The following is a 21,483-nucleotide window of genomic DNA, read 5'->3' as shown; positions in this document are numbered from 1 at the left end:
TATCATGGGAACTGTCATTAAAACATTTTGGAAGTAAAATTGCACAAGGCACTATAACATTATATTGTTTGAAGCCACGCATAATTCCTTTTTAACAACACATAAAAAATGCTTTGGATTCAGTTATCACTGTGCATGGAGATGCCAGTCATTAAGTTTAAATTTAAAGGACTGTGTATCGTTGACTCTTGGTCGCTATCAGTGTCTCTCAAACTCATTCTGCATACAGAAATGTAACATCTGATATTTCTGAAATAATCAAGTTAATCTGCTTACATGGGTGTAATCTGCAGTGCTGTATAAAGAAAGCCTGAAAACACTTAAAGCTAGTGGTATCGGCTGCTGGCAGCTGTTGTTTCTGCCTGGGGGAGTGAGGGTTTCCGTACTTGCAAGTGAAGAATTTGAAAATGATGACTGAACATTTTATCTTGCACAAATGGTGGAGACATATTTGAATTTATTTTAATCAAAATCAGGAAAGTAGGTGTCACAGAACAGTTTTGCTTGCTGTTACTACTTGTGTTCTCTTAGTTGTACAAAAAGTTCTTGCTGGAATGAAGTAGCATGACAGAGGGGAAGCCAGACCTGATTTGAAGACTAGACTTTCTGTAATGATGAAGAGATACCTAAAAAGTTTAATTCCCTTACCCCTCACTGGTTGTGATAACTGGGTCAGTTAATCTTGTTGAGAACCAGGTTTGGATGCAGGAGCTGTGAACATATTTAACTGCTCTGCACATCTCCCAGTTTATCGCTCCAGGAATCTGAGCCAAGATCTACAAAGCCGTGTCCCAGTCTGGGACGTTATTCAAAATTCATCTGACAACATGAATACTTACTATAAATACTAGTAATGTGGCTGCCATTGTTTTTGGCTTCTTAAGGAGTAGTTAGAAATAACTTAATATATTACTAATGTAGTCCTCCCGTGCTATGTGTTCACATTACATCTGTAAGCAGGTCTTTGCCTGTATAATATGAAAAGCCAGTTTGCTTGAGTAGTATCTCTGGTTTATCCCTTGAGACTTTTTTAGCCACTTGACATTAATAATGCTATCATTTGTATCACTGTAACAAGTGGAGCTTCATAGACACTGTGAAAGAAATCCTGATAAATAGTTTTTACTCCATCATGCTCATATCCCATATGGAATAAGGACAAATTTGCAATACAAATATCCATGAAACTATCTGTGGAGTAAGATCTATGTTGTATTCATATGCTTGTCAATTGAACTGAAATGGAAAGAAAATCTTTATCATTGAAACTTTTAGACTCTTTTTAGAGTTTTGTCATATCTATCAGCATGTGTCATGCATAGCTAGGGGAAGAATAGAGTATTTCTTGTAAATTGTAAAAAAAAAAAAAAGTGTAAAAAAATCTGAACTTAAAATCTAGTATATAATCTCTACAGCATTAAACCAAGTGATTCATTCATTATTTTTTTTTCTCCTGCTGGGAAAGGTAATACCCTAAATGACTTTTTAAAAACTTTCCTACATAAAATGTTGTTATTCTTTACATACCTGATGTCAAAGGATGGACCTCTGAAGTTCGGTGAAGAAAATCCCAGGTTTTCAATGGAAAGACGGAAAACGTGTTGGACCTTTTTAGTTTTATGCTTGTGGGAAAAGGTGAACAGAAGTAAGAATATTTTTAAAGGGATCCAGTGTCTTGATATTATAGTAACAGTCATTTACCTTCACACCCTTATGGCCTGCCTCTCTAATCTTGAACTCTCTTAGTATTAGCATTGTAAGGAAATATTTGCATGGGAAGGGAAGAATCCTATTGCTTGAAAGTACAAAGTTGGTAATGATATTTAATTATATCTACAGTTTGAGGATTCTGTTAGGAACAAAAGTATAAGGAGACAGTAGCTGTTACTCAGGATTCAGAAAATTCTAGTAGTGTAACAATTTGAAGGTTTTGAATGACATTAACAAGAAAAGAGCAATGGCATGTATGTAATGTGTAATGCAATATGTAAAAGTACATGAGACATACCTGAAAAATAGTATATTGTTTGGAGCTTTGAAAACACTTTGCTAAATTAGAAAAGTTATCCTAACATATACAGCTTGGTGTTGTACAGCTGACTCTGAAGCTGTTATTTTAATTCAGGTTTTAAGGCTGCTCTGTGGAGAAAGTGTACTTCTGTTGTCTTACTCATTAGAGTTTTTCCAAGTTTTATTACTTGATAGAGATTGTTAGTTAGATCTATAATAATTTGTTTGCACTGTTGGTTAGTGTGTTGGATTGTTTACTGTATTTTCAGTACTTTAGATAATATGTGTTGTAGGAGACTTTAACCTGATGTGGGATTGAACCAGATTACTCTAATGCAGGCCAGGGAATTGTAAATAATGAATGATGTTTTTCCAAACAGGTATCTTTTAGAGTGAAAAACCTGTTCTCCTCAAAAGATTATGCCAGTCTTCGCAGCATTTGCGATTGCCACGTGCATGCAACGTAGTGTATGCCGCACAAATAGGTGCGTTTCCAGTGGGCAACACTTGGCTGCTGCAGGAGCTGCTGGACTCCTCTGGTTGGGGTCCCGCTGATCTTTGCATTTTTTCATTGGGAAAAGCACCTGTCGTCAGCTGCTGGTACATTTTACCAGTTTCATTTCTTTTCTGTGATGATGTATAAGCACTCTCTGCTGCTGTCTCTCAGAAAATTTTCAGTGTATGATACAGTTTTCTCAGGCCTCAGTGAACCTGTTAGAGCATGTTAAGTCAGAATTCATCAACTAAAGCATTAGGGCACAAAAAGCATGTTTTACTTGGAGGGAACTCTTAACAAAACAATTTTCCTAATGCTCCTGAACTCTAGAAAGAGTTTTCTTATTGATAATTTCATGCAAAGCTAACAGTTCAGTTATTTTGGTACTCTTTTTCAGACTTCTCTGATCAAATTCATGTCTGTTATGATAAACATTTTGTCTCAGGGTGAGAGGTTAACATGCTTCTCAGATATTTCCCAGCTGTGGATAAGTAACTAACTGATGGCAGCTGAGAAAAGGCTGTGGGCCCTGTCTTCTAACACTACTGGTGAGGTTGATATCTGTCTGTTGTGGCTGATACCTGTCTCTTCATCTCAGGAGTTTATCTTCAGCAAGCTGTTACACAGAACCCTGGTTCTTGCTGCCCTTGGTCCCTCTGGTCTCCAATCCAAATGGAAACCCTGCAGTCAGGTTTTATGCCAGGCAGCATAAGCCTTAGACACTCATGCAGCTCTGTAACAGTTTCCCAGTAAGCTTCCTCTCCTTACCCTTGCTTTCTTGAGGCTTCTGTCTTTGCTCCCAGATCAGCTCATTGTCAGTCTACTGCTGAAAGTCTTCCTCAGACTTCCCTGGCCTGTCATTCAGATCCTCCTCTTCGGGCTGCAGAGTCTTCATCACAGGGATTGCCAGCTAGCCAGTCTCAGCTGGAGAGGTGTCTGCTCATTAAACCCTTACAAATCCCTTGTGTGGCTTTTAAACCCAGCTGAATATCACAGTGTCAAGGTTAAAAGCAACAGACAAGTCTGCAAGAAAATCTGATTTGCAGAAGCAGACTCCTTTAAATTACAGGCTGCTTTCCCCATCCTGTGCAAGCACCAACACACATTTCCCTTTTAATATAACCCCCGTAGCTTATATGGGAGTAGTCACAGAAGGTGTGTACTTGGTTCAAGTTGTTGCTGTATTTTGATGGGCAGGTTAGATGATACTCCTAGGGGCTCGGATTCCTTCACAGGGTAGTTCCTGGGACACTACAGGCATAGGGGATGTGATTTCCCAGCACAAGCAGCAAGCTGTGAATCCTCTCTTCTGTTCATCTTCTGTTCTTTTTGCTAGTGATGGTAGTAGTACCGCTTTGCAGATCGTCGTGTTGACCCAAAAGAATTGGCTTAGGGGAAAATTTTGTTTGGTTCCCTTTTCTTGCAAAATCTTTGACTGTTCTGATCTTATCCAAATGACTGAAACATAGGAAATGAAAAACTGTTTTGTGTTCCGGTTTTGGTTATACCTGGCACTTCTTTTGAATGAATAAAATGTTCTCAGACTTGGTAAGGAACATATTTATCACCTCAGTAAGTACAGTTATTTTTATTTCACCATGGAACTCTAGAGCACAGCAAACATTCTATGAGATTGTCGCTGGTTTAAAAGGAAAATTCAAACAGAAAAACTGTTGCCTTTTATGCTAGTAGTGTTAGGACACCATTAATAAAATCCCATCCTTTGAAGAATTTGTGAAACCACGGTCCTTTTTAGAGCTTTAAAGCACAGTTACTGGTTTTTAATTGTTTTCTTCTGCTAATCCAGTTGGTTTTGTAGGCTGCCTAAGACTCCAGTAAACTAATATCACAGAAAAGTCTGGTTAAATATTTGTGAAAAATAGTGTGAACCAATATGGTAACTTCTCCTTTAAATTCCTTCCACCAGAAGAAATACCATTGTCATTCCCTTCCAAACAAAAAGCCTGCCTCTAGTTTAATCTTTCCCTCATTGACCCCAATTTTGCTGACTGTACACACTTATTGATATTTGTGATATACTTGTTTCCGTAATTTCTCTGTTGGTCAGCAATTGTGTTACAGCAGTACCTGTCTTATTAAATATATATATAACATTTCTCATTTCTGCCATTTCTCATGTTGTTATCTTGTTAGCCTTGAGTTGGCCTTATACATGCACATCCTAATGCTTACTTTACATTTTGGCATCCACAGAGGTACCATAATGCAAGTTTATTCTGACCTGTAAAAAACCAGAACTGTAGTCCTTACAGAGGAGATAAAGCACCGGCTGAAGACTGCTCATGAACTCACAAATGTGTATTATTATATTGCTCCCAAAAAGCTAGAATTAGATCAGGATAGAATTCAATAATTAATTTGCTCTCTGTTATGAGAGCTGCTGGAATTTTTACTCAATTCTTAAATTTTTGGCAAATCTGGTAACAGACCCGTTGGATCAATAGAAAATAGGTTGTGGTTTTCAAAACTGACCTCGTTCTCCTAAAATATTGCAGAAAATGAGCTTTTCTAATTTAAAGCTTATTCTAAAATCATCCAAATTATACCTGTTTAGATAACCACATCCATTTTACTGAAGCATCCTGTCCTGGTCTCTGCCAGAGGCAGGATACTGTACTGCACTGTACTGCGCTAGAAGGGATGGCAGATTTGACTTAGCACAGGAATTCTTACTTCTTATGTCATTTCAGAGACAGTCAGCAGCAGCTAAACCTCTCAGCAGCTTTGAAAGGGTGGCTGTAGGAAAGAATAGGCATGGTGCAGTACCAGATGTGTTTTTGCAAGTATTCACTATGTCTGGAACTTATTAAGATAATAATATTTTTAAAAGATATGTAATGTGTAGAAGAACAGGAAATATTTCTAATGGGATAACCTTTTAAGCAATTATTTTTTCTGATACTTTTCTTTCCTGAGGTTTTAAACTGCAAAGGAAAGCTAATTCAAGTATTTTAAAATAATATACTTCATATAAAAACCTTCCTGGGTACTCCAAAATCCTGCTTTGAACACTGTAAGGCTTGTTGTCAAATATGTAGTTTCCCCTTGTCCTTTTTATGTGAGGTTGACCTCCGTGGTCATCATCTCTGCAGTAGCTGTTAAACTGCATACCTCACCCAGGTGCACTGCAGAAACACTACTAAAAGCTTTACACACACCAATTAGGAAAAAATGAGGTTCATAGTTTGACAGTGCATGGCTTAGGTTCAGTATCTTTCATCTGCAGTTGTCTTTTATATTCAGTAGAGACACACACAGATATATATCGCTGTCTGTGAGTTGCAGATTTTTTTTTTACCCTTATGTTTTCTCTCCTGTAAATATACAGCCGAAGAGCTAATTCTTAAACTCAAACCACTGCTGATTTGCTATTATTGAATTTGAACCACATCCATACGGTTTGCGTACCTGAAAAATCCCTAAAATGTCTTTTTAGAATATGGAGTGGTTGTGTTTTATGCAGTCTTTCAGAAGGAGGTGAAAAGTAAAATGTAGTAAATGGAGACAATATTAAAACTATGTCATAAATATGCAGATTGTAAAAAGAAAGCAATTTTTTGGCTTGGTTTTTGAATCCATCTGCCTATTACATTTTTTAAGTTCAAATAGCAAAACTACTTCTGATTTAACTATTACATATTTGGCAAGCTTAATAAAGGACAAATCAAAGCTAAATCAGGGGTATTTACAACAACCACAAATTTAATCCAAAGTGGGTACTTAAATGCTCATATAGTTCTAAATGATGTTCCTTCCAGATGGTGAATTAGTGTAATTTTAGCAGGAAGTGAAGTTGCACAAATATGCAGTATTTAGAACACTCACTGATTTAATGTTTCTGTACCCACCAAGGCACAGATGTTACTTATCATTTTCATGCCAGTTGTCTCTATCTTTCCAGTTATTGCAAACTGAGGAAGAGAGTTTGCAAGGGCAAAAAGGGGGCTGGGAAGAACTTAAGTTAGTAAACCCTAATTCAGATGTAGATGAATCTTCTCTGTCCTCGACACTTATTTATTTAATAGATACTTAACCTCCACAATAATAACCGTGGTGACCTGCTTGTGGAGTATCTCATTATTCGGTCCTGTATTGCCTACGTTATTGCCATTTGGTTTCCAAGTAAAATCTTTGAACCTGTAGAGCTGTCTCTGACTTACGATGTACATGTTCTCCTGTTGCATGCCTCTAAAGCAGTGATCAGAGGGAAGGCACAAGACAAATCTCTTGGTTTAAACAAAAAGTAGTTCCTGGTATGTTAGTCCAGCATCAGAATTAAGTTCATTCCTTACTGCAGAATGGCTTGAATTTGCTGGGCATATTTCCAAACCTCTCGCTTTTCGATGTGTTTTGCAGCAAGGAGAAGACAACAAAGATTATGTGCTGGGCGCTAAAGATTTTTTGGGGAGTACTTCTGGTGAGACATGTTAGTGAAACAGCTGTATTGTAGATATTGTAGAAGATAGATTCAGACTAGATATAAGGAGCAAATTTTTTACAATGAGGATGTTGAAACACTGGAAAAGGTTGCCCAGAGAGGTGGTAGATGCCCCATCCCTGGAAACATTCAAGGCCAGGCTGGATGGGGCTCTGAGCAACCCGGTCTAGTTGAAGATGTCCCTGCCCATTGCAGGGGGGATGGACTAGATGACCTTTAAAGGTCCCTTCCATCCCAAACCATGCTATGATTCTGCAATTGTGAAATTGCTGTGTATGTAATGTGTAAGACTAGGCAGTGTTATCTGCTTCTCCAGCTGAAGACAGAACTAAGGAGGGAGGTATGAAGGACTCAATTATTTCTCTAATTGCCTTTTCAAACATTGGTGAAGATTGGAGTGTTGGAGGATGTGCACCACCTCTGAGCTGTACTCTGCTATAGCTGACCAGCTCAGTATTGCTATTTGAAACATAGAATCTACAGCTCTCTGTCCACCCCTGCCTCTTTCTCAGTTTTAGCAGAGGTTAATTGAATGTACTAGTACTTTCTCTAGTATTCTATTTTATCTTTGTCAGCCATGCAAAGCACAGACCTACTGGGACTGCAAAGGAACTTTGCATTTCTACACGCTACTTGCCATAATCGGGCACAATCAAGCAGATAGTTTGTCTTTGTATGTTTAATTATGTGTTGAAGACACATGCAGTCTTCGATAGATGTCTCTCTGTTCACAAAATAATGAAAATGAAGAATTGTGAGATAGTAATACTAATAATGTGATAATATTTTAAGGTTTAGTTGGTTAGTATATGCTAATTCACAGCACTACAGGATTTTGTCCAATGCTTTCCACAGACGACAACAAATATGCATTTTTCTTCTTTGCTCAGGGACTAAAAGGTGACCCTGGTAGTCCTGGTGTGGCTGGTCCTAAAGGAGAAAAGGTACTATTTTATCTGTAATGTTGTATGTATATGTGAGCGTGCGTGATATTTCTTCAATATTGAACACATTGCTTTAACTACGTGTGACGAATACTCACTGCTGCCATTTGTGTAACTTAAGGGTTGAAGAATATAAATACAAACCAACTGCAAATATGGAAGACAAGTACTCTTTATCACAACAAATTTTGGAAGGAGCCTAAATTCAGTTGCTCTCTGGGTGCTCTGATTTGCTCCCATGGGCTGAACCTGAAGGTTCAGCGCGATTCGTACCTCAGTGACCTAATTCTGTGAACATTTTACACAGTCAGATGTCTTTACGTATGTGAGCTGTCACACTGACTTCAGTGGCCACCTTGTGCTTGTAAGCTGCAGCTTGTGATTTAACATATGCAAATGTGTTTTGAAGGATTGCTTTTTTTAAGCTGTAATTCATTTAGGCAGAGTCCTGCCATTTTTTTTTCCCATTTAACCTGTGGTGAACTGTCTACATGTACGCCATTACTGAAAAAGAATATTGCTTTACTCATATATTTTCATAATCGGAGCATGTTTGGTGATCATACTGAATTTACTTCTGCAGTGGTGCATATCCTCTAAAATGCCTAGAGGTTAAATATGTATAACAAAAGAGATTGCCGATTTACTTATTCTCCTGTTTTAACTAGGGAGATGCAGGACCTCCGGGACCAACTGCCTTGAGCGTAAGTACACGTGAAACAAAACCAGATGAAAGAAAATCACTAAGAAATGTTGCAGTTTTTAGCTTATTTGCAATGTAAATACTGTCATTATTAAATCTAAGAGCCAAATCCCTCTCTTTAGAATGCCTCTGCATTTTCTATATGAATTGTGACGCAAGGAAAAGGGAATTTTATAGATATAAAGAAAATAAGCATATTTAAAACGTCTTGTTTCTCACCAACTGCTAACAAGAATATTGTGGTTTTTTTTTTTATTCTGTGTATAGATAGTATAGGCTGGTTAAAGTGAAAGAATTCCCCTGTTATTTTTAGTGAAAAACATTTTTCAGTAAAAGCTTGCAAAGCTAATAAATGCTTTTTAAGATATTTTAAATATTCTATTTTCAGGTTATTTTATTAACTACTTAGTTATGAGTGCAATGCCATATGTACAACACTGTATTACATATATAGCATGCATGTGTTCAAATTTGACACACAGGACCCTATTTTCAGAAAGTTAAGGATGTGGGGACGCATCCAGCAGCCAGATAGATGGGAGGCTACCACAGCTCCTTGCTCTCAGATCCAACTGGTAGCAGGGCTGAGCGTGCATTCCCAATAGGCACACAGACACACGTGCAACACATATAGACAGGTCTGACCACACAGGTCAACACAGATGGACACACTCAGCACTCCCACAAACACAAACAGCACCAACAGCCTCATCCTGTTACCCTCTCTGGCTGATCATGCTGATGGTCTGGTACTGGGAAATATATACACCTATACAACATGCATCCCTCTAGTAGCTGAGCTGACACACAGCCTAACCAGTAGATGCCCCTGCTCCTGGTCTCTCCAATTACTGGTACCTGAAAATTCAACCCCCCTGAGGCTCACAGCCCCACTCCAGTTGCTGGTGCAGACCTGCTTACTCGCAGACACCAGTGCAAAAACACACTCACACTCTCACACTCTCACTCTCACACTCTCTCTCTCTCTCTCTCTGGAAACAGCTTCAAGCTGCGGCAGAGGAAGTTTAGGTTGGATATTAGGAAAAACTTCTTCACCAAAAGGGCAGTCAGGCACTAGAACAGGCTGCCCAGGGGAGTGGTTGAGTCTCCATCCCTGGAGGTATTTAAAAGACGAGTAGACATGGTGCTTGAGGACATGGTTTAGTGGTGGACTTGGCAGTGATAGGTTAATGGTTGGACTCGATGATCTTAAGGGTCTTTTCCAACCTTCACGATTCTATGATTCCCCTGGCTTCCAGGTCATTTCACCTACTTGCCAGCCAGTCCAGCTTGATATTTGCTGTTGATCACACACAAACTCACATGCCTGCGCTCACTCCGTTTGTTGGTACCACAAAAGCATAGACCATGGTCTTTTATGAAACATGTCATATGCTTCTAGTTCCTTGCATTACACGGTAATGCTGCTACTGATAATAAAAATAATTAAAATAATTTCAGTATTGGCTTAATTATAGTCCATTTAAATTTCAGTGATTGGACATGTCTAATAATATTTGAGAATAACATATGCTTCAGTATGAAGCATTCTCTATCCAGAAAAAGAGGTTGCAAAATTTTTTTCACGCAGAATAGAAAATTGTTCAGAGTTTGTCCTTTCAAACGCTTGCAGAGTTACATGTCATGGTCTGGACATCTATACAACTTTTTTTTATCTTACATAATGACCAGATATGCATAACAAACACAGACTGGAAAGGAAAAAGAAATGCAACATTATAATGATGGAAAATCACTTACTAGATTCTTATGAAGAACAATATTTCAATAATTTAAGTTTTTTTATGGTTTCTACAATTCTCAGAGGAAAAAAGCAGATAGGTATCTTCATTTCTTTATTGAAAAAGTCGTGTACAAGACTCAGGAAGTTGCAAATTTGGTCACTAATTGATTTATTCCCTTTCCTGTAATTTACCTGCAAAAAAGAATATGTGAGGTCAGACATGACGATTTGTTGTCTTTCAGGTATCAAGGAAAGACTTTTTGAGTATGGATCTAACAGTTTCTTTTGAGGATCTGGTACATGCCTGTGTGCCAGAAAAGAGAATTGACCTGCCTATTGGTTGTATTCTGTCTAGATAGTGCTGTAGAAGTGGTAGATGTTTTTCATTTCCTTGCAATGATCTGTGCCCCAAGCATGTACGAAGCCTAAAGAGAAATGTCCCCAAAACTCTCCATGGCAAGTTTTGCTTCATAAAAGTAAAAAATTCTGTCTGAATCCAAGTGATTTTGCTCACAAACTGAAATGAGAAGGCCTCCCATTAAGGACAGTCCCGTTGGGTAAAAACAATTGAAAATGGTGCGAAAGAGCATTGCAAAAATGAAAACAAAGACAAAAGCTCACAAATTCCTAGGCTGTAGTTGCACAACATGTATAGCTCTTCCCCCAGAGTCAGTGTTATGAACTACTTTTACACCATTCATATTACCCATGTAATCCTATATAAACTTCATAAGAACTATCATTCATAAAGTAAATGATTGTATGTTGTCTTTTCACTCTCTTCGGTTCCAAGACGGTAGCAACAAGGATCTCTATTAGATCTGATAAACATTGAACTATGTAACCAGAGACCCATACTGTAAAAATAAATTCTACTCTAAGGGTTCAAAATTAAGTTGCCATGTTTTATGGTACTTGTTTTTGGATTAGAAAATCTAAATATCCAGTATCTTGATTTCTTGGAGATAAATTAGTGCTGTGTCCCAAGATCAGTGTCTGTTTGCTACAGTTCATGTCTTTCTAGGAGTAAACAGGGCCAATTATGTCCTTCAGCTCTTGAATATACAGTCAGAATGTCTGTTGAAAGAGTTAATGGTGAAATATTTTTAGTAAATGACCTTGATTCTAGGATTGTTACTGCAATAGATGGATTGGAGTAGATCTTGCTTCAGATAGATTCTTACAGGCCTTAAAGGGGTCATTGAAATAGAAATAGGATACTTCTGAACGTAAGACACAGGAAAAAGAATTGAGGATGCCTATTTTCTGTGCGCTATAGGACCATGGAATGGTCCTTTTGAGCATTTCTTGTGTAAATAATGGCAAAATAACTACATCGTTCTGATAGCAGCACCTGGATATGTTGGGCCTGTTTTAAATGCATTCATTGTCTTCAGTTGCAGTTGTGGACACTTAGCTTTCCTGAGAGTCATACTCAGAGGTTAGTAGTGTGATATCAAAAGTCAGAAGCTGCTTTCAAATTGATTGAACTTATTCCTTCTGTACCTTAAGTGATTCACTTTCGTAAAATGGACTGTCAAAGAATTACATTTCTTTGATGATAAACTGCTGTGCAAATGTTTCAGTTCAGTTGATTCAGGCATAGCAAGATGTCTCTGTGTTGGTACATCCACTGATGGTCATCTTCACACTTTTTAAAAGGAAACATTTAAATTTTAGGAAAGCAGACACAAGTCTTCAGAGGGATGTTACTAACTGATGTACTGAAACGTTTTTTTTGTGTAGCTGCTAAATGAGAGAAGAGACAAGAGTGAGTGTGAATTGGTTTAGCAGTTTGAAGACAGATTACAACACTGCGGGGAATATATGGCCCAGCAGGAAGGCTTTCTCTCTCCGCCACTGTAAATAGTCATGCGTTTCTGTTGGCAAGAGCTAAAAGAAGATGAATGACATGAATGGTGGTGGCTTGGGGAAAATCCAGTCTTCAGAGTTGTTTTATTTGTGTTACTTCTGTGTGGCCATGACTCTTATGATATATAATCATGAAAGGAAGATGTCGTATCTTGCTGTGAATAAGTAGTAGGTCAGATAGTATCAAGATTTGTGTGTCACTGAATGAGAACTTACTGTGTCAGGACCATTCATGCTGTTACAGCCAAAATGTGACATCAGTGTTTCAGTTATGAACCCTGTTAAAGCAAAGTTTTAAAATGTTCCATTCATTTGGGACTCATGGGTAATGTCATAAATTTATCCCCCACTTACAGTCATTTTTAGTTTTTCCTAATGTGAAAGTTATTTATTTCTTTTTATCAAAATGCAAAATGAATTATTATGATGGAGGGCAGGGAGGGAAGAGGAGTGAAAATAATGACACACTGTTAGAAATAACTCCAAAATGCATTTGGGCAGGGAGGGAGGGAATATTGAAAGGGACTTGGTTTTGCTCAGATTGGACGACTGGGCCTGGGTCATCAACCTTCTGCCCCAGTGCAATTGCGTATTGAGAGAGGTGGGAAATGATGGCATTACAGAGCTCTGCTGCACTGTGCAGCTCTTCCATTCCTATGTATTTCTATACAAATCATACACCAGTGGAATAAGCTGGAGAAGGTCTACCATATATGCTGGTCTCAGTATGAACTAGAGCATCAGCAGCATTGAGCAGGGCCAGGGCGTTCTCCCCACACACAGACCTGCACCGCGGTCCTGTCCTCAGCATGGGGAGCGTGAAGGTGGCAAAAGGCTGAGACTGCTTCACTGCAGTCATTCCCAAACAGCTGGTTGGGGTCCCTTGGTCCGTAGAGAGTTGTCTGTAGATAATCTGCAGAAGCATGTAACAGTAAGTAGTAGAAACTCTTGGTTTTTCATTTGTCTATGCTATTGGTACCTGTGAAAGTCTAAAAGATGTCAGTGACCCTGTGTCTAAAAGTGTTTCAGGCATCCCTGATGTGTAGGAAATCCTGCACTGCTCAGAAGCACAGTAAGCACGCATTGCCCTCCAACGTGAAAAAATGCAGAAGAGAATGAAGTTATTGGTACTTGGAGGAAAAAGGTGTATTTTTAAAAGTGTTCAACTGACAGATATAGCCATTATAGTCTCTGTAAGGAATGAGAGATACTTGGAGGCAGTATGCATGGCAGAATTCATAAATACCCAACAGCTGTAACAACCTATCAGCTGGATGAGCATATGCCAAACTGCAAAACAGGGTAAATAATACGACTGCTTTTTAAGAGACAAAAGTGATTTTATGAGTTTGAAATGGAAATTTCATAGCTCAGAAAGTGCATTGCACTGAAAAAAACGTAGAGCTCTGAATACTCCTGGTTCATGTCAGTTAACAGAAAATCTCTACTGAAATCCTAAGGCATGCACACTTAACAAAACTTCTCACTTGCAGCAACAGCAAAGAATTCAGAAAGAAATTGTGTATGCCTGACTATGCGTTTCTGCAGTGAATAGAGATGGGATTAGAATTGCAGCCCATGTGTTTCTGTACATTTCTTTAAGGCAGGTACAGAAGTCTTGTTAATACATACATATCATTCTTGCATGATGAATTAGAGGGGAAAAAAGAAACAGCATTGTAGTGCAAAATGTGCTAAGCTGTAAAAACAAATATATGAAAAAAATTATAGGCTTTATATAAAATCCTAATGAAATTCGTATTTTCAATAGTTCTAAGAATATTTGTTTGATTCATGCATTATTCGTACAGACACATTTTAGTGGCTCGGATCGTTAAATTTGACATATTTAATCACTTTTAGTAAGGATGTAAAGTTTTTCTGTGTTTCCATGGAGTCAGTTAATACTACACAAGTCAAGAGATATGTATTTACTTTGTCTCCTCAGTTATGGTGTTAGCTTTATGGGAGTAGTCCAAAGTCATGATTGATTCTCATCCTTTCTTTATGCCATCTTTATTTTTTCTGGTATGTTCTTTCTGAATTGCTCTGTAAATACTAGATGCCTCTTTTCTTTAGTACTTTTCAAGTGTCTTATAATGCATGCTGGGAATATATTTTGAACTTTTCTCCTTAATTATGCCCACTTTATGCAGGGATATGTTTAGTCTTTATAAGTTTAAGTTCCCTGATAAATTGTGCTGTAGCCGAGGACCCTTCTGAGAATAAACGGGAGGGATTATACTGCTCTGTTGTGTGGTTTTGTCAAAATGTGGAATTTAGTGGCAGAAGCTGGGGACTGTTTTCTGCAGGGGCACAGCTGGCTCCGCAGCTTGCCCGCTCTGGTATCCCCAGCTTAAGCCTGTGCGTGCCGTGTCAGAAGAGTGACAGGTGAGGGAAGGTAGCACAGCCATCTCTTGTAAAATATATGATAACTATTCCTCTTGACACTCGATACGCTGCTTTTAGTTCCTGAGGAAAACGAGCGTCCGTCCGTACGTTCCTGCGAACCTATCCCTTTCAGGAGTTATAAAATACTCATCCAGATGGCACCAAGTGTTTACGCAGAAGTCGAGGCTTAAGTCGGTCACAGACAGAAGTCCCCAAGACTTGCTTACTAAACAGATAGTTGGAATGTCGGCTCCTAGGTCTGGTTAAATCGAGCCGAAGGAAGCTGGCGCACAAGTGCGGCGCGGAGGCGGCTGCGGGAGGAAGCTGCAGATTCAGGCCTGGGCAAGCTCCGCCGGCACTTTTGGCTCTCTCCTCCCTAAACAAACATCAGCAACAGATTACGCAGCTTTCCCCTTGGAGCTTCGGCAGTTATTCGTGTAAAGCTAAAATTCATCTTTGGCAGCGTTGCCTAGGAATTTCACAAATTCATTTGATGCAGTACTTCGGTCATAGTGTAATTATTTGGCATTTATACGGAACTCCGAAGAGGAGGCGTTTGATATCCCAGCATTCTTGCTGTTATAATGGGCAGCAGTATTTTGGATGATTCTTCCTGAAAAATCATGTGCCAGTTTTTGCTTATGTTCACTTCTGCACACAATTCCTTTCTTGTCTCGCAGTGAAAAAATAAGTCATCTGAATAACTTGTATTACTTAAGAAGGGGACACACCCCACCATTAGTAAGCATCTCAACTAATATTATCCTCTCTTTCTTTTCATGTAATGACATAAAGGAGAGCAATTCTAGTTAACTAAAGAAAGTATAGACAGAAAATTATATTTTCATTCTAAATCTCATCTTTGCAAATACATCCCTCTAAGAAAAATCTGAATTTTATCTGCTTGAGCTTTTTTAATGGAGGTGTATTAATTTCATAAAAATACTGAACTGTTCAGTTGTTTTGCATGAGATATAGTGATCTTTAACTCTCACAGTATAACTTGCAAATATTGTCCTCTTTAAAAAGTCCTTTTTAAGTATGGAAACAGATCCTATTAAGATTACCCTTTTAGTGAAATAGAAGATATTTTAGCAGTTTCAGTCTGGTTTTTATCTTCTTTATGCAGTAATACTGATACTGAAGGCACAAGTGAAGATTGATGTCTTAGCCTCACAGAAAACTTGTTTTTCAAAAATTCACAGTCTGCTAAATTGGCATGAATGTGATTTAAATGTCCTTCATTAGAAGAACGATTTGAGAATAGTCCCATAGGCAGTAGACATCAATGTAAAGAATCATTTCAAATTACTCCTGAGGATTTTAAATGATACTTTTCTTGCTTAGAAAATAAACCCTTTTCTATTAAAAGTACGAAGTTCATAAAGTGTGAACTTCTGTGAAATTACTCTTCCAATTTCCCTTTGAAATGATTCTCTCTGAAGCAAAGTAGATTTCAAGTTAAGTTACCAGAGAGAGCTACAGAAATGACCAAACCCAAAGCATAGTGAGGTTAGTGAGGAACATATTTTCTGTTTGCTTCAGTAATAAATTATCGTGAAAATGTAGCTGATCATGTTTTCTGGCAGACTGAAATACTTCTGCTAAATGCTGTCTGCTTTCCCACAGAAGTAAATGGTTTGGCAGCAGTTTTGAAAGCAAAATTGTGGCCTATTCCACTTTGCACTCCCAAGCAAAACAGTATGATTACTGCAGTAGCAATAAGAGGCCAAACGTGGGCTACAAATCTTTCAACCTGCCATCTCGACTTACTTCAGTAAGGATGTGAATGAGACCAGGTCATGTTTGGAAATGCTGAAGACAGAGGTATTTGAGATAAGCGGTAGTCTAATTTCCCTCACTAAACGGTAATACAACAAGAAATTAGTCATCCATCTGTGATTTTGCTGTGCCATTTTTCCCATTCTCACAAAATTTTGTAACAGTGAGGTGTGTCTGCAGGCTGTGTGGGTTTCCGTGTGGGTGGTGTTGGGCAGTCTTGTGGGCAAGAAGAGGAAAACATCATAGTTGTATTTTAAGATCTCTCTCTTCCTCACCCTCCTGTTTGGGCTTGGAGATAGGGCAGCAGGACAGTCGTGGCAAGTAAACCCGCTTGAAGATATCTGGGAAACCAACACTGTAGCCATCTTGACTGCAGGGAAGGTATTTATATTTCAGCTCCTTTGCTTGCTGAAGGCAATAGCCCATTTTTACATGAGAGGAAGCCACTCATTTCCCCTCAATATGGTACAAACAAGCCAAAGAGGAAAATATCCTCAAAATAGGATAGAAGGATCACAGTGACAATCATGACCTGCACAGTAGAACTTACCATCTGGTAACACCTCCAGATAAGCAGATGAATTTAAGACCTAATTGAATTGCATTTTGCTGTCTGGCATGCTGGGACATTCTTGTATGAGTGCAGCCACAGCAGTACCATCCGTCCCACGAGCAGTATTTGGGTGGCTGGGGAATGCTCTTCAGGTCAGTCAGGCTGCAGCTCTTTACCGTGATCACACATGGTGTTATATCAGGAATTTGGGAATCCACGGTCACTTTTTACCTGACTGTTGATTTGTGTGATTCTATGCTGCTCTACTTGGGGGTTTTACAGGAGGGTCATTGTATATGTAATTCATCAGTCTGACGGCTTTGCTTTATCCTGGTGAGAGCTGTGCGTTGAAGAACTAGGTCAAGCCCCTGCAGTGGGAATTGCCCACCAATTCGCTTGTAAAAAGGTTTAAGTGTTGATTTTGTTTCAGTAGAGCTATACCTTTCTGTTTATAAACACATTGTTTCCAAATTGCTCAGCCAAATCATGTCTGTTATAGCTGAGTCTTTTTAAAGTAGCAAGTTTTATCATTATAAAAGCTCGCAGATTCAAATGGTTAAAAAATGTCCTATTCTTACATTACCACACGGTGTTTCTGCATACCTAATTTAGGCTTTGTCTCTGTCTTTGCTTGACTTGTCTCACTAAACTACACACACTTTCCCCCTGTCTAGTAGCATTTATTCCATAAAAATTGAGGTTGTGTTTGCTGGTATAGTGAGGAAAAAAACTGGATGAGAGTAGTTTGTGTATAGAACACAGAAACCAGTCGATAAAGGTCTATAATGAAATAATTTTTGTGCCTTAATTAGACCTGCCTTACTATTGTTAGCATTTGTATTATGTTTCTAATATGTGTTGAGAAGGAAAGGCTGCCATGCACGGAACCTGTTTCAGCAACACTACCTACGGGTACATAAGGCAGCTGTCTAGCCTTCTGCTTCAAAAACTATCAGCTATGTTTTGAAGCAACTTTTAGAATACCAAAAAGATACTTACTTGTTTAATATTTTACTCTTTTGGCATCAGCCATAAGCATCCGGAGGAAGTAATATGAATAACAACTTTACGTAACTTCACTCTTCCACTTCAGCTGGGATTTTGTTTTGTTTTGTTTTAATTCACCAAGAGGTCACGATAAAAGCTTTGCTTTTGTTCAGAGAGTGTTCTTGGGCAGTTACTCTGAGCTATTAAATTTATGAAACAAGTCTCCACCATGTCTCTGCGGATGCTTGTCGTGATGTATCAGGCATTTAAAAATGTTTTTTGTACTTGCAGGGTCATGTGACAGGATTTTAGCCCTTCTGTAATAAGCAGCTTCTGATAGCTACATGCCAGCTAATACACTTTAAATTGATAGCTTATGAAACTTAAAACAGCTTAACTGACTGAACTGTTAGCTGATGTTTCTATCACTTCCAAACACATTTTTCTTCTACCATCTCAAGTTTAATAATTCTTATTAGCTTTTGTCTCCTGATACTTGCAAAAAATATTAATTGTTAAGTATTAAAATGTTAATTCCTACAGATACTTTCAGTGACATGCCAGTTCTTTTAAAACCGCACTTATTCTACTGCAGCATTTTTTAAACCTGTCATTTTTCCCATATTCCCTCGACTAAAGCTTAGTCTAAGTTTTGACAATATTTTGTTTAAATATCTGTCAGCATGTGCTTCATAGCATGCTTGCTTTTTCTTTATCTAGCTTCACAACCAGCATCTTTTCCCTTGCCAACACTTCCCTTTACAGTTTACCTCTTAGAAAGGAATTCACAAGTTTCCGCTCTTAACTTCATTTTCAAAATGTTGTACAACCCTCTTGTGCCTGCCTGAGCATCATGTTTCATCTCTTTTCATAGCCATCCTCACTCATTAGAATAGATTTTCTAAGTTTCAGATGCACCTGAGCCCATCTCCAGCTTGCTTACTTTTTTTTCCCCAAGCTACATGGTAATGTTTGAGACATTTCCACTTCATGTTCCTCAAGCTCCTTCAGGCACGTAACTCCAAGGGGCTTGCCTGGTCCATGACAGGTACAAGCCCCAAAGACTTCATATGTTATTTTAGTTTGCTTCTCCATGAAGTAGGTAGAAGGGTACCTTCCAGCCTCAAAGGTGGCCTGGCAGAAGCAGGAAAATCCCATGCATATTAGGCTGCCTGTAAGGATGCATTATGTTTTCCTGCCAGTCTGATGCCACAGGAATAGGCTGTTCTTATACCTCACTTTGCCTTGTGCTATTCCTACACCTCCTTTTGCTCATCGCCATACCCATCCTCTTGCCCATGGAAGACTATCAGGGTGACACATGGTGAATCATTTTAATTGCTTTGGATGTTGTTTACCTGGGGAGATGGTACGTGTCAAATAGATTGCATTCTGACATCCATGTTTTCAACACAATCGACAATCCCGTGAGGCCACATGTGTATAATCAGTCTATATTCTGTCCCTTTCTGTCTACGAGGGTGGCCTCCTTTGGTGGGGTTTGTCTACCCACTGTGCTGTCTGTGATCTGAGGGAGGTGAGAATCTGGTCTTTGATCTCCCAATGGAGATCTCCAGAAGTTAAACAGTGATAAGACCTAAGTAGATACTTCGGTCTGCCTTCTTACAAATGCGTACTTCTTTTCTGTGCTAAACTGTTACATTCATTGCCAAGTTTTATAGGAGTTCAGCAGGGGATGTTTTATTTGTCCGTTTAGACAGACTTCACTGTAGAGAATTTTTCTTTTTCATTCCTCCTGCAGGTTTCTTCTTCAGCTGTTTTTCCAGGATCTCATTCAGTGAATGCTGAACAGGAATAGCATTGCTAAGTCATTACCGTTGCCAAGTTATTACAGTTTTACAGCTGTGTTAGTTAACATGGCCCATGTTGTCCTATCACTTTTTAAACTGAAGATCCCGCTGAAGTTAGTGTGAACTTTTACCTCAGTTTCAATGTCAGGATGTGGCTCCTTGTACAGGGTAGTCCTCCCTGCCTAGTTACCAATTGTAAGCTGCTCTCCTCCCTTTCCTCGAAGATAAACCTCCTTATCTGGTTCCTTTTTCTTGACAATAATATTGTAGAGAGAAGAAAAATAATAAAAGTAGGTCTTGGACAAAAATGTTGGCTATTAATTATCATTATTGTGCAGTTACATTCTTGTGTAATTCTTGTCCCCTTGGAGCCTCATTGTACAGATATGTGAGGCTAAGTATTTCCTCCTCCATAAAACAGATGTTACAGGTTTTCATCTCATTCCCCTGCATAAAGTTGTCACTAGAAATGAAATATTAACAAAACAAAACTCCACCTCTTCCTGAATTCGCAGAATTTCTCTACAAAGGTAGAATATTGCTAACAGTTGGACAAACGGAATTCTCTGCAAGTTCCAAACTACCTTAAGGAAAAAGTAGAGACTGTTTACAGAGGTCACGTTCACATACTGCTTTATGGGTTTGTGCATGTATGAGCTTCATAACTGCACTGTCATTAACTTACCATGATTTATTTGTTGGACACAACATTCTCATGCATATTCTAGTTCCATAAACTTTTGGGGAAAGATGGAAATGGTGCGCATCAGTTTTGTAAAAGATCCTAAAGCTTATCTTGTTTACATTATAAACTGAAGTGAAAGGAGAAATATCCTATAGTGAAATGCTGTCTGAGGTACTCTTCTAGCTTCAGTGTTTCAAAGTACAGAAATGATAGGAATAGAAAACCTCTTGAACTGACTACTTTTATTTAAAATTGAAGTCAGACTTCATTCTAATCAAAACATCACTTCAAGATATATAAGCTAGCAGCTTTGGCATGCCCACTTACTTTCTCAAGTTTATCTTGGGAATCAGAGATCATAAATGAACTTTTAAAATTCATTTCTGGAAATCTGGACACATTTTAAAAGCATGATTCTCAGGGGGCCTCAGTTTACCCTTATTGGGGCAATAAATATGTGTAATTGATTCTAAATAAGGAGTTCAGAATTTGACCAAAGATATAGTTCAAGCTGAAGCAATACCTGAGTCTGACTAATTTAAATGGTTAAGAATTTAATATTTTAATATTTCAACCTCTTAAATAAACTAAACATAAGTTCTTTAATTTTGTGATACCCTGTAAGAATATGCAATATTACATTCAAGACTTTTTTTTAATTAGACAAAGTAGAACTGTTCAGTGCTCTTTGTTGATTATATTGAAACTGATTTCATATTTCTTGTTGCTATAATGGAAATTGGATAGCTTCCTCAAAGTAATTTTTAAAAAAAATTATGTTCCAAGGTGACTCATAAAGGCGGGGGGGTCACTGTTCTAAGTACAGAGCTGTTATTTGAAGGTTTTATGATTGTATTGTCTGTTAATCAGATATAAAATTAAAGCCCCAAAGCGTCAGAAGCAGTCTGTGATTCTGTCTGTGACTGCAAAGGCAGATCCTTGCACTGAGTTTGGAAGGAAGGCTCGCAAGTCAAGGGTGTGTTCAAAACACTCAAAGCTCCAGTGCCTGGTCAGGGTTGACAGCAAGAGAGAGGTGGCTCTGAAGG

The 21,483-nt window shown here is 38.5% G+C and overlaps 1 protein-coding gene across 1 annotated transcript in view; it reads left to right on the top strand.

The window, feature by feature from the left end:
• Positions 1-21,483, top strand: part of COL19A1 (collagen type XIX alpha 1 chain) — a gene marked incomplete at both ends in the record, with an annotated part of 202,906 nt that overhangs the window by 98,916 nt on the left and 82,507 nt on the right. Inside the window, 2 exons of the mRNA XM_082305887.1 lie at positions 7,856-7,909; positions 8,578-8,613. Coding sequence (XP_082162013.1) covers positions 7,856-7,909; positions 8,578-8,613 — 90 coding nt within the window. The remainder of the gene's footprint in view (positions 1-7,855; positions 7,910-8,577; positions 8,614-21,483) is intronic.

The sequence above is a fragment of the Platalea leucorodia genome, assembly GCF_965183815.1.
Source record: "Platalea leucorodia genome assembly, chromosome: 3".
Classification (NCBI taxonomy): domain Eukaryota; kingdom Metazoa; phylum Chordata; class Aves; order Pelecaniformes; family Threskiornithidae; genus Platalea; species Platalea leucorodia.
Note: the sequence above shows the minus strand (reverse complement) of the source record. Positions and strands in the feature narration are given on the sequence as shown.